Raw genomic sequence first — 13,217 nt, forward strand, 5'->3', positions numbered from 1 at the left:
ATGTACTCATTTAATTGCGTCAATAAAATCAACAGTAGCGACATCATCAATTATCAGTAAATACTTGTGGCAGTAACGTGAACGCTATTGGTCTTACAACGTCACACTGACTGTCTCACTCACGGTGTCTAAATATATTACCATTTAAGTGTAGTGTTTGTACAGCTAAAGGGAAAAACAGCTGACATGAAATTAAATGTGCCGATTGCAGGACAAAGAATTGTCATTGGTTTAAATGTGTGTTTTTTTTTTAATTAATTGTCAATACATTCCAACCGTTTAAAAAAAAAAGTGCGAATAATTATCAGTCAGTCACGGAGATGCGAATATGCTATTGGTCGATTAAGGTCACCCGGTCTCACTCACGGAGATGCTATTGGCCGGCGTCACACGTCAATCACAGAAATGCCGATATGCTATTGGCCGAACGCCTTTATCTAGCTTGATGGGACAGGATGGAAGGAAGGAGAGAAAATTAGTGAAAAACGGAATGTTGTGAAGACTTTGCAAACTTTATCTGTTAGACATAGCTTCTAAAATTACTAGCAGCGGTAAAGAAAGAAATAAGAGGATGATGTTTTAGTATCTGCGTGATTTGCACCCTGACTGAAAGAGTTACTGTAACACTGTAAGACCAATAGCATATCTATCGCCGTGTTAACTTTGAGCGTTGGACTCTGTCCCCCGCTGCTTACACCCAGCTCAAGTCTCGTCGTTTCAAAGGTAAAAGCAATTTATCCATTGTATTTATTATATAATTCAAGTGTACAGCAGATTATGTCACTCAATTTTAATACATGTATACAGTGTGTCGTTTTTACCTAAGGCTTCGGCGCGCGTTGCACGCATTCACGAATTAACATGGGTTTGGATTGCCCGCTATACGAGCAATTCGAGATACGAGCGTAGCCGCTGAACGGATTAAGTTCGTAACCCGGGGGCCCACTGTAGTCCCAATGCTCTTTGTTTCATACATTACTTGATTTTGAAGCATCGTCTGGCTTCCTTTACAACCGGCCGCATCGCCAGGCAAATTTCACTTGGGCACAAGCTACAGTACTGATCTGCAGTGCTCAGGTCAAAATGTCACCAATCAAAACAAATTCACTTCAGGGTGCACATGTCACATAATACTTTGTATAGTAATTCTCTGCTTCTTTATTCACTCTTCCACTTTCCACAAAACAAGAAAAACACACATGCACGCACACTTTAAATCCCTGGCAGTAAGCCTGCCTGCAGAAAATTCAAACACTTTCCTTAACCCCTTAACTTTCACTACAGATTCTTATTTTTATTTTTTTGAGAAACAAAACTAATGGCATATATTTCCTGTTTATAAGTCTCGGATATTTGGAAAAGTTTAAAAAGTTTAACATTAAGTTTAAAATTCCCACTTTCATTTCCACCGTGAAATAGCACTGGAACTGCTTATCCCATAGACCATGATACTTCTGCAGAAAACAAGCCAGAGAAGTGAAAATGATCATCACCTACAATACATAGTAATCAGTGTTTTCTATAGTAACACACATATATAGCAGAAATTATCAATATATTTCCACAGTACTAGATGGTTAATTGAGGAGAAATTATACAAGGCAAGCTATCTTGTTGACACCGGGCCCAGCACTAGCTTGTAGAGTATGGAAAAGTAGCCAGTAGAATGTGATGATAGGTGTGTAATGAACCGCTGGGATGCCATTTCATCTCATTTCTACCATCCCTGTACCCACTGCCAATTTTTCAAAAGTTCAGGGACGCATTGTCCCAATGGGAGTTAAACTCGTTTCTTAAGTCTCCCCATTTTGAATGTATTTGTAAAGAAATTAAACCATAATGTCTTTGTCAGCTTGCTCCACATTTTGAATTTCCTTTATTAGAAATAATATTTTATGCTTATTGAATTGAATGTCTTCGATCATGTAATCTCTCCTATTGCTGTAAATTCTTAAAGACGTAATTGAAAAATCACTGAGATATAACAATTCTATTATATGACAATATTATTCACTTCTATCCGATTAATTATGCAAGCGCTTGCATTGTGTGAAATGTGTGTGAAAATAATGGCAGACTCAACTTGTTTTTATTGTCTCGAGTTCACAAATCATTATATCATGTATTTTGATCAATTCTTGAGTTTTGAGTGGCCCGAAGCGATGCCAGGGGAAACGCGGATGACCTCAGGAAAAAAGATTTGTTTTTGCCATGCAAGGTGTAACTGTGATAAAATGTTATCTTTTATTTCCATTTTAAATTTTATTTTCTGCTTAGACAAACCTTTACTTTGTCTAAATGCTGTGAAAAAATTAGTTAATGGTTGTTGGAAGTTTTTTATATTGATTTTTCCTTGTGTCAGTGTTAAAAAGGATACAGTTTTGAGTACACTTGTACAATTTTTATCGATAATAATCTTATTTATGGTTGGCGTGGTAATTGTGTGTGTGGGGTGGGGGATGTTTTCTCTTTCCTTTACAAAATATAATTGAGAAGCACTGAACTCAAAGCATGAAAGTCTTAGTTATTGAGTGCCCCCAGAAGCCGCTCATTTTGAAGAACCTTGAATGCATATAAGATCAAAGCCCAAAAAAACGTTAGCAGGATGAGTGTCTGCCAAACAAGCTTGAAGGAAGTAAATGAGGCAACATTTGCAGTTTTCGGCAGGTGTCTAGTTTAAAGCTTGGCTCTGCAGCATGCTTCCACAGCCCGCCATCATATTCCAAACACACAGCCTCTATCTAATTATGTTTCCTCTCAGTGTGCAGCCTGATCTTATTATGCTGTGTGTCTATATGTCAGTGTGAAAGAGAATTTGTGGAGAAGGCGTCACCAGTCTTTCTGCTGTCTTAGGCAGAAAACACAATCAAGAACCTCACAATGTGGATTACTGTTGCATTTTCCAAATAAAACATGTAGTTGTAAACAAAATAATACTTTCGTTTGGTGGATTTGATCTGCTTCCTGTCTCTTATTTGCAGCAGGGAAATAAGAGTGTAATTTATAGACACTCTGCCCCCGTTTAGAATTTAACTTATCTAAAAGCTTGGAAATAATAAAAACAACAACAAAGATAATAAAAGCATAATTTTAATTAAAATTTTGAAATATGCTAAATGAATACTGGATTTTGTGTTCAACAAGGCTGTGTAATATGCCATCAAACTGTATAATACTGCAAAGAATACTGTATAAAAACTGTATTTTTTGGACCGTAAACTGCAACTTTTTTCTCATGATCTGCAACTTGCTGTTTACAGTCCAGTATGGCTTATCTGCAGGATTTTTTGATTCATTTATTCTTTTTAGCCTCCAGGAAACAATCCACTGGTAAAGCAAACATGTATTTGTTCAAGGTGTCAATTTAAGGAAAAACTATGAAATGGAATGGAAACATTTTTAATCAAAGGCTGTGGTCAAAAAGAGATTTAAAATCTCTTAGTAAATATATAAAATTATGTCGAATTGAATAAGTTCTGATCAAGGTTTGTGATTTGTAAATGTATACACACAGACACACAAATATACAGTGGGCCCTCGTGTTACGAGATTAATCTGTTCCGCATTTGGGCTCGTAAGACGAATTCACCGTATGGCGGGCAATTCAAACCTATGTTGAATAGCTAATGCGTTTAGAACCCTAGGTAAAAACATCAACATTGTACATACGTTAAAAATGGGTTCCAAAGTAGTATAGTAAATGCTACGTATATATAATATACATGTATGCAATCAGAAAAATGAATACAAAATATAGAAAGGATTTATTTTCCTTTGAGTGGCAGTTGTTGTGCCCATATATATATATATATATATATATATATATATATATATATATATATATATATATATATATATATATATATATATATATATATATATATATACAGTCGGCCCCCGGCTTACGAGCACCCTGATTTACGAACAATTCGCCTTACGAGCGTGGATCAGGGAGATTTTTGTCCTCCGCTTACGAACTAACCTCTCGCCTTACGAGCAATTCGACATGCCGGCCATTGAGTATGTAGAAGTGTTCTCGTTTAATTGCGTCAATAAAATCAACAGTAGCGACATCATCAATCATCAGTAGATACTTGTGGCAGTAACGTGAACGCTATTGGTCTTACAACGTCACACTGACTGTCTCACTCACGGTGTCTAAATATATTACCATTTAAGTGTAGTGTTTGTACAGCTAAAGGGAAAAACAGCTGACATGAAATTAAATGTGCCGATTGCAGGACAAAGAATTGTCATTGGTTTAAATGTGTGTTTTTTTTTTTAAATTAATTGTCAATACATTCCAACCGTTTAAAAAAAAAAGTGCGAATAATTATCAGTCAGTCACGGAGATGCGAATATGCTATTGGTCGATTAAGGTCACCCGGTCTCACTCACGGAGATGCTATTGGCCGGCGTCACACGTCAATCACAGAAATGCCGATATGCTATTGGCCGAACGCCTTTATCTAGCTTGATGGGACAGGATGGAAGGAAGGAGAGAAAATTAGTGAAAAACGGAATGTTGTGAAGACTTTGCAAACTTTATCTGTTAGACATAGCTTCTAAAATTACTAGCAGCGGTAAAGAAAGAAATAAGAGGATGATGTTTTAGTATCTGCGTGATTTGCACCCTGACTGAAAGAGTTACTGTAACACTGTAAGACCAATAGCATATCTATCGCCGTGTTAACTTTGAGCGTTGGACTCTGCCCCCCTCTGCTTACACCCAGTTCAAGTCTCGTTGTTTCAAAGGTAAAAGCTATTTATCCATTGTAATTAATATATAATGCAAGTGTACAGCAGATTATGTCACTCAATTTTAATATATGTATACAGTGTGTCGTTTTTACCGAAGGCTTCGGCGCGCGTTGCACGCATTCACGAATTAACATGGGTTTGGATTGCCCGCTATACGAGCAATTCGAGATACGAGCGTAGCCGCTGAACGGATTAAGTTCGTAACCCGGGGGCCCACTGTATATATATATATATATATATATATATATATATATATATATATATATATATATATATATATATATATATATATATATATATATATATATATATATATATTGTATACATTATTGTACATATGAATTATGTGCAACATGTTATCTGTTCATTAAAATAATTAATCAATGAAACTAAGAGAGACAGAGGAAGACATAGGGTGATTATTTTGAGTTTAACTGTTAATTAACTCTGGCGTTTTCTGTCGGTGTTAAGTTAAAAATATTCAACCAACCGTCCATTTTTTATAAATATGTTACAGCTGAACATGCAGACATATTCAGTCTATTGAAGACAGGATAATGCTATAAGCAGACGATTAAAACAGGTTTTTAAAAAACAAATACAATTAGAGAAAAAACCTCCATATTTCATCTTTCTGCACAAAAATCTGATGATATGACTTGCGGCTTATAGTCCAGAAAATACTTTCTATAATTTGTTTTTCCTTAAAATATTCACTTCACTCATGTTTAGAGCAAAAAAACATATCCAAAACGAGTTTTTCTCTTTTTCATTATTCTAGACACACCTTAAAACACAACTGTACTTTACTTCCTTTCCCCCCCCAGAGCATTTTACAGAAATAGTCGCAAAATATAATTGCATCATGCACACCATCACAAATATCTCTTACTCACCAATTCTAGTTGTGCTTTTGTCAGCTGGCGCCACTCTTTTTGCAGCCATGCTGTGCAAGTAGTGCACATCAATGAGGATGTGCTTTAAACTATGAATGACACAATAAAATGCAAGACAAAGAGCCCCCTTCACCCCACCTGGTAAACCCAAGTTCAATTAGGACAGTGCTTTTCGGGGAAAGTCCCCCCCCCCCCCCCCCCCCACACACACACACACACACACACACACACACACACACACACACATCACACGGTGAAATTAATTGAGATATTTTTTAATTTGTAAAATAATACATACTTTTTAGAACCCACACGGGCTCGGGAAGAACACTCAAACTCCACCCAGAAAGGTTGGTGCCAGCTGGATTCAAACTCAGGTTATTTAACTGTGAGATGGACCTGCCATTCACTGCGCCACAGAGCCACCCCAAATTAATAAAAATGAATGTAAATTGATCTGGAACATTAACACCAATATCTGAAATATTTTGACCGAAAGATAAATATATAAAACATTGAGCAAGATTGTATTCAAAATCACCTTTATCATTTATGTGACTTAGAAAAAAATATTGACATTTTAAAAGGTTTCTAATTCCTGCACAGACTTCGACCCTGTGAACCATTCACAGTTTGCTTGAAGAGTATGAGAAGTTACTAAGCTTTGAAAACTTCTTGTTACTTTAGCAAATGCATGGATTATATCAGAGGTGTCCAAACATTTTTGAAAGAGGGCCAGATTCGGTAAGGTGTAAATGAGTGGGAGGCCAACCATTCTTTGAAACAATAACATTAAATACAGATTACCTATTTGATTTATTTATTGAAAAAACATGCATGATGTTTATTGGACACACTAAATTGTCCTCAGGTGTGAATGGGTGCGTGAATGGCTGTTTGTCTCTGTGTGCCCAGCGAATGGCGAATGTCTCCCACCTACTGCCCGAAATCAACTGGGATAGGCACCAACTAGCCTGTGACCGCTGTGAGAATAAGCGGCTATAAATCATGGATGGATGATTTTTTTTTTTTTAATTGCAAATGTCATACTTTCATGTTCACATTTTCTGTTCAAGTTTTTAGTAAAACCACAAAATCACCAACATCATATTTGAAGACAACAACAAATGAAAAAAAAGTCGGTCTGAAAAAAGGGAAGGTAGAAATATCTGACTTAAGGAGAAACATTGCAAATTATTCACAATTAACTTCTACAGTGAGGGAGGGATCTTTGTTTTTTTGTCTGTTTTTTTGTTAAGAAGTGCTTAAGTACGAGACATTGGGCTGCCTGTCAATCCACAGTATTGTAGTGAAAGTCAAAATATGTGACGAAGTCAGCAATTCTTTCAAAATATACTGTCCTTGTGGTACCACAAACATATGACACAAAATGCATTGCTAGGTTTTTCTTTAAAAGATCTTTTCCGGAAGCTAAGTCACGACAACTTTTGTAAATTCCTCATTGCTGCTGAATTTGGGTGTGCTTCGGGGTGATTCTTGTTTATTCGTTTGTATAATAGGGGAGGTCCCTTTTGCGTGTTGGTTGTAGCGGGCATGTTCCTGGCCAGCTAAGCGGGTCCTCCGAGGGGGCATGTTATTAAGCCTGTTGACATAGTACTTGGCCGGCTATTGCCGTGCGTTCGAGCTTGAAGGCAGTCGCTGTTAGAAACGGTTCTTTTTTTCTTGATTGACGTTCTTTATACGGCTTAGCTTTTTTTTGTTGTTTTTAGCGCATGTCATTCTTACGCTTTCACACCCACCCTTTCCCCTTTAGGATCCACATCTTGTCCTTTTTTTTTTCTTTTATATATTATCGGTGTGTGGGCAGGAAAGCCTTTTCAAGTCAGTCAAGAACAGCGCCCGTTGATGTCACTCAGCAACATTTACAGATTTTGGAACTCGATGCAAACATGATGCAGCCCATCATAAGACTCCTTGTCGATTTTGGATGGCTTTAAGATGGCTTTTTTGTGCACATGTATTTTATACTGTGTTCAATAGTGCTGATGGGCAGTGTATTTTTGATTTGATAGCAGATACTGCGGGCCGGTGAAAATTTTAACGCAATTGGCCTGCGGGTCGGACTTTGGACATGCTGTGGACAAATGGCGGTTGTGATGGATGGCACGACAGCATTGCAGAAGGGATGAACTTTACTGCCCTATACTGTTGTGTGAGTCAGCAGGGCTATTGAGGGATTTTCAATGATGGTATTTTATTAGTATAATAAAAGCTCTTAGTGATCAATTTGTGTGAAAGCTCTCTTTGAATGAGATTTTTTTTAAATGTCGAAGAGCTCTCTACACAGGAGGAAAAAACTGAGAATGCAGTGATTTTTTTTATTGTTTTGTTGAAGAGTTGGTCTTACATGTTGGCTTACATCCTCAACCATGCACCTCAGGATTTGACTTGCTCTAATCAGCCAACTACCTTGATACTCCTACAGTAGGAAAATTACTCTGATTATTCAGGTCAGTGATTCTCACCCTTGTTTTGTTATGATGTAACCCCCTGTGAAATATTTTTATGCCAAGTACCCCTTAACCAGCACAAAGCATTTTTGGATGAAGAAAATGACTTGAAACAGAGTGCTGTGCCATCTGATTATTAAACTTGTGAAATACATAGTGGTGGCTCCTCTAATTTTTCATGGCTCTGGGCAGACACATGCTGTCTAAGCGCAGTTAAGACCACTTTGAGCAACATCAGTTGTGCGGGCTGTGGCCACACGACCAGTGTCACACGACATCTGTTTAAAACTTTGGATCATAGCAAGTAACATGTTTTATTAAAAAAATGAATTTACGTAGCCATGTAAATTATTTTTAAGGTGATTAATTGAACTTACTTGAATTAAAAAAAAGACAAAACGCTTCATTTAATATGTAGTTGTTACTGATATGACTGTGCTCTAATTTAGTGTAAGGGTATGCCAGGTTGCTTATTTTACACTGCATATGTTTTCATTCAGCACAATGTCATTGATTGAGTTCACAAATCAAAGGCATAGCGTTTACTTCACCAACTATTTGGTATACTTGCATAGTTCGGCATATGATTGTGGATTTGTTGAACTGTCAGCATCGATGCATTCATTTAGATGGTAAGTAAAATATTGTCAATCAAAACTTTAAGTTGCTCCGGATCAAATTTTGTTTTGAGTGGCAGCTCGTTCCTTTTCTCTCAGTCTTTTGCACTCTCCCGTGATAGCGAATCAATCTCATTCTCAGTCGTTGTAAAGTTCCAACAGCATTCAAATGACTTTTCTGCTGAATTTAGGTAGTGCATATCTTCCCTCCATAAACTCAGTTTCTACTTTGGCTTTGCTACATGTTTTGCAAACCAGACCGTTCTCACTTGAAAAAGAGAAAATATCTCACCCAGCCATTCCATCTTGAAAGCACTGCCCGTTTGTTTTGACCTGATGAGTGGTTAGTATTTGCGTCTTTTTACTAGCTAACCTGCAAGTAGCCACCCTGTTAAATGACGTCAACCATTTCGTATCATTGGCTGAAGGCCTGTCAGCTAGTCATACTGCAAAATGATAAAGAAAAACATTTCATGTCTAATTAATTGATTGAAATGACTAATATTATATAATAAACATTTTAGTTTTTGTGTGCAGCATAGATTTTCTTATGCGCTGAGTATGTATGAGCAGTGTGCGATTGTACATGCGTGCACCTTAGAGGGCACAATGGTAGTGGCATCTTTAGGTATGTTTTGACCAGCAACAATTGATTGATGGATGGATGGATAAAAAAAACACCTGCTGTAAATCTAAATCATGAAATGCTTTACATGGATAGATGGATGGATGGATGGGCATCTACCCCCCCAAAATCTTGATTGTTTAAAATCTAATAGATGGATAGATTTATATGTTTTAAATCAGATAGATAGATAGATAGATAGATAGATAGATAGATAGATAGATAGATAGATAGATAGATAGATAGATAGATAGATAGATAGATAGATAGATAGATAGATAGATAGATAGATAGATAGATAGATAGATAGATAGTGTAACATTCTCTGTTTGATTTCTGGAGACCTGCTTGAAAATTGTTACAGTAACAACAAAGTGTACTTCGTATAAAACTTATAACAATATAAAAGTAAAAAACGTTCGCAGTAGGAGGTTTTCAAAGGAGTCACTGAAATATAATTTACCAAATGACTTCCGTAACAAGTTTCATAGGTAGGAGGTAACATCGTAATTACATGCCAAAAGAGAAGGGGACAATTCACTAGCTACTGTACTGTACTTCAGTGTATTCTAGACCAGTGTATTCTACACTGGTTTTTTCAGTTTTGTCCCTCCTGTGAAATATGTTTTCAGCCAACATTCTTCGAAATGTATGTAAATTACATTAGGTCAATCATAAAACGGAATTACAAAAGCTCAACATGGATCAACAAACAAACTAATTTAGGCCATATAAACACACATTCTTACAAAGAAAGTGCAACTTACAGACAGTCGTGGACCAGATTTCACAGTGCCAAAACAACGCGTGTGTCACCGACTGACTGCTCTCAAAACCACACCATCCTTCTCAGTACAAAATGTAATACTAACAGCGGCCAGAGGCAGCGCTAAAAAAACAAAGCTCAAGCCAAACAAAGCACAAATGAATAAACTGCCAAACTGAATCAGTCCCAAAACATTATTTCGGGTGTGGCCCATGCGGTATGAGTTGATCCACGGACAGGGAGCGGGCCGAGGATCTGTGGTTGGGGACCACCGACCTACTGAACAGAAAATTTATTTTATGAACTTAGATTTTCCTGAAATCTTGAATTAGTTCAATAATTATTTTTAAAGGATGTTTGTTTGTTTTATTTAAAATCTCGAGTACCCCCTGGAGTTCTTTCAATTACCCCCAGGGGTACTCTTACCCTCTTTTGAGAACCACTGTTCTAGACTGTAATGTCAGCTGGTTCAGATAGATATGAAATACATTCATGTACAAGTAAAACTACGTGATTTATCACGTTGCTGCTGGGCATAATGTTAAAACATAATGTTATCAGTATACATAAAGGATGCTGAGATTAAAATATAAATCAGTTCTATTTTTTTTTTCCTGCAAAACATATGCATGTATTACAGTACACTACTGGACATCTTCACTTGGTGGAGCCATTCCAAATGCATCAGTTCTGTTTGTTGTTTGCAATTCATGGAACATGATAGCTGAATGTATGCATATTTAGCATAACATGAAGGTGTGGGCCACCTGTCATTATATTATTCAAATATCATGATGCAGGCAGTCATTTCTGTTCTGCATGGTAGAATAGAACAGCTGAGATTTGATAACGTGTGTGTGTGTGTGTGTGTGTTCGGGTTCGTGCGCAGGGAAGGCTGTAGGACTCCCAAACAGAGCAAAGAACATTACCGATTTATTGATCTGGGGTTGCTTCCGCACTGTGTTGCAGGTTGCAATTAAGTCGGATCGCGATAGCCATAAGCAAGCTAAATTAGGAGCCAAATATTGACAAAGGGGCTATTTATGCGACAAATGAGATTTGGTTCAGGTATGCACCAACGATTTGCTGGGAACATGTTAAACACATTTCACAAATATTAATTACACGTCACATTAATGGAAGTGTGTTGCCACGGTGCACTGTAAGACATTAGACCCATCTAAAAATAAACCAAATCTAAAGTACTTACATGCCATATTGCGAAGAAGATGAGGGACACGCAGAGAACCAGAGACAGCATGTAGCAGAAGGCAGCAAAAGTGAACATAATTGGCAAAGGAAACGACGGGTAATTCCCCAGAAAAAGCGCGATCCCATTAAGAGCAGGGGGTGGGGGGGAGAGGGCTGTGGTGAACAATAAAGTTGTCACGCTGCCACGAGAAGGCGAGGTGGCACAGATACCGGTTCGCCCATGTCAAGGAATAAGCCGCAGAAAAATAAATAAATAAAATGATTACCAAAAAAAATCAAACAAAAGCCTCACAGTGGCGCGTCCGCTGCGGTGTTGTGACTCACAATTCCAAACTGGTTCGATATCAGTCCACTTGACTCGTTCGCCGTCTTGACTGAAAAGCTCATGTCTTCAGAAAAAAACCAAAAGATTGTTTAAACACAAACCAATGCAAAAAAAAAATAAAAAAATTAAAAAAATGAGATGCCAGCGGATTATTTGTTGCGCAAAAGCTCCCAGATGAGGTGAAGTGATGGATGCTCCATTCGTTTGAGAGGGGAGAGGCGAGCACGCCATATGCAAGCGCGCGAACAGGTGGATTGGGCAGAGCAACACCCAGCGCGTGTGCACGTATATCTGGTGCACGAGCCTAGAAAATATGTTTCTATTTACCATCTTGTTTTTGTGACTAACCTTTCTGGATCATGTATTCATTAGATTTAGCGTGATTACACGATTAATTACATTAATGGATATTATTTGATAGCCCACGATGACAATTGATCAATTTGCCAACATCAGTGATTATGAAAGACAAGACCACAGAATGCACGCCAGTGACACGCAGTTTATTTGTTAAGTCATTTTGGAAACATGAAAATGGCACGTTATCTTCAATAATATTGAATACAGCGTATGTGGCGTTTATCATGGTGTCCAACATCCCCTAGCAACAAAATAGTTGTCTGGCCCACTAGTGGCATCTAGTGGCAATTATTGTAAATAAACATGTCTCTTCCTTGACGCTTCTTTTGATTTAAATTCGTTCTCAATTAATTCATCCACCAATAGTGTTGTGTAAGTTACTTCAAAACTGTGATGCATTATTTATTACTTATTGCTACCATTCCAAAGTCCATTAGTTAAATTATACTATTGCTGTATTTCAAATGTAAGATATTAAACCACTATTACATTACTTTTACATAACTCTCACCAACATACCTGGAAATATGGATTTGGCATTCTAAACGTAGCTCATTACACATCTAGTGGAATGACCTTAAACTTAACTTAAGTAAACTTATATTTTCAAAATAAATATTATTGTTCCCTTGGAATTGTAAATTGTGCCTATATCGCTGGAAATGTAAAAAGAAAACGTACAAAACAACCCAAACTAAGATCTTTGAATACCAACACTACACCAGCGCTATCTCAATTCAACCAAATGAACTGCATGTTATCAAGTGCGTCAGTTCGTAATCACAATTTAAAGGGTTCTTGAGTGTGTTTTGGGGCTATTATAATCCATTGTAACGTGCGTTGCTGTCATTTGTTCAGAGTAAAATATATTTTTTTGTATGCATCAAAACCGCGTTACAGCAAAAAGTAAATTACAGAAATTACTTTACTTTTGTAATTTTTTCAAACAATAACTCCAGAGGTAGACAGCTACTCCTTCTTGGATGTACACAACGTACCATAATTACATTACCATTGTAATTAAATACTCCCAACACTGTACACCAAATATATTTTCCTATTTAAAATGCTATCAATGTTTTCTGCACTGCACCCCCCCCCCCCACAATACTAGAATTTTCTGTGTTTTTTAAATAAATTAACATCGCATGTTAGTCAATAAAAACAAAAAGCTAAACATACAC

The 13,217-nt window shown here is 37.1% G+C and overlaps 1 protein-coding gene across 5 annotated transcripts in view; it reads right to left on the reverse strand.

Moving 5' to 3' along the window:
* The window catches only part of cnih3 (cornichon family AMPA receptor auxiliary protein 3), a 95,118-nt gene extending 83,191 nt beyond the window's left edge, over positions 1-11,927 (reverse strand). For 4 of the 5 annotated variants that reach the window (XM_088403794.1, XM_088403793.1, XM_088403792.1 and 1 more), the window contains exon 1: positions 11,347-11,927. In XM_088403794.1, the coding sequence (XP_088259920.1) occupies positions 11,347-11,424 (78 nt within the window). In that variant the 5' untranslated portion in view covers positions 11,425-11,927. The remainder of the gene's footprint in view (positions 1-11,346) is intronic. The other variant, XM_088403795.1, reaches the window with a different exon arrangement.
* Positions 11,928-13,217: the final 1,290 nt, after the last annotated feature.

This window comes from Hippichthys cyanospilos, chromosome 20, assembly GCF_059441005.1.
Source record: "Hippichthys cyanospilos isolate Australia breed blue-spotted pipefish chromosome 20, RoL_Hcya_1.0, whole genome shotgun sequence".
In the NCBI taxonomy this organism is placed as follows: domain Eukaryota; kingdom Metazoa; phylum Chordata; class Actinopteri; order Syngnathiformes; family Syngnathidae; genus Hippichthys; species Hippichthys cyanospilos.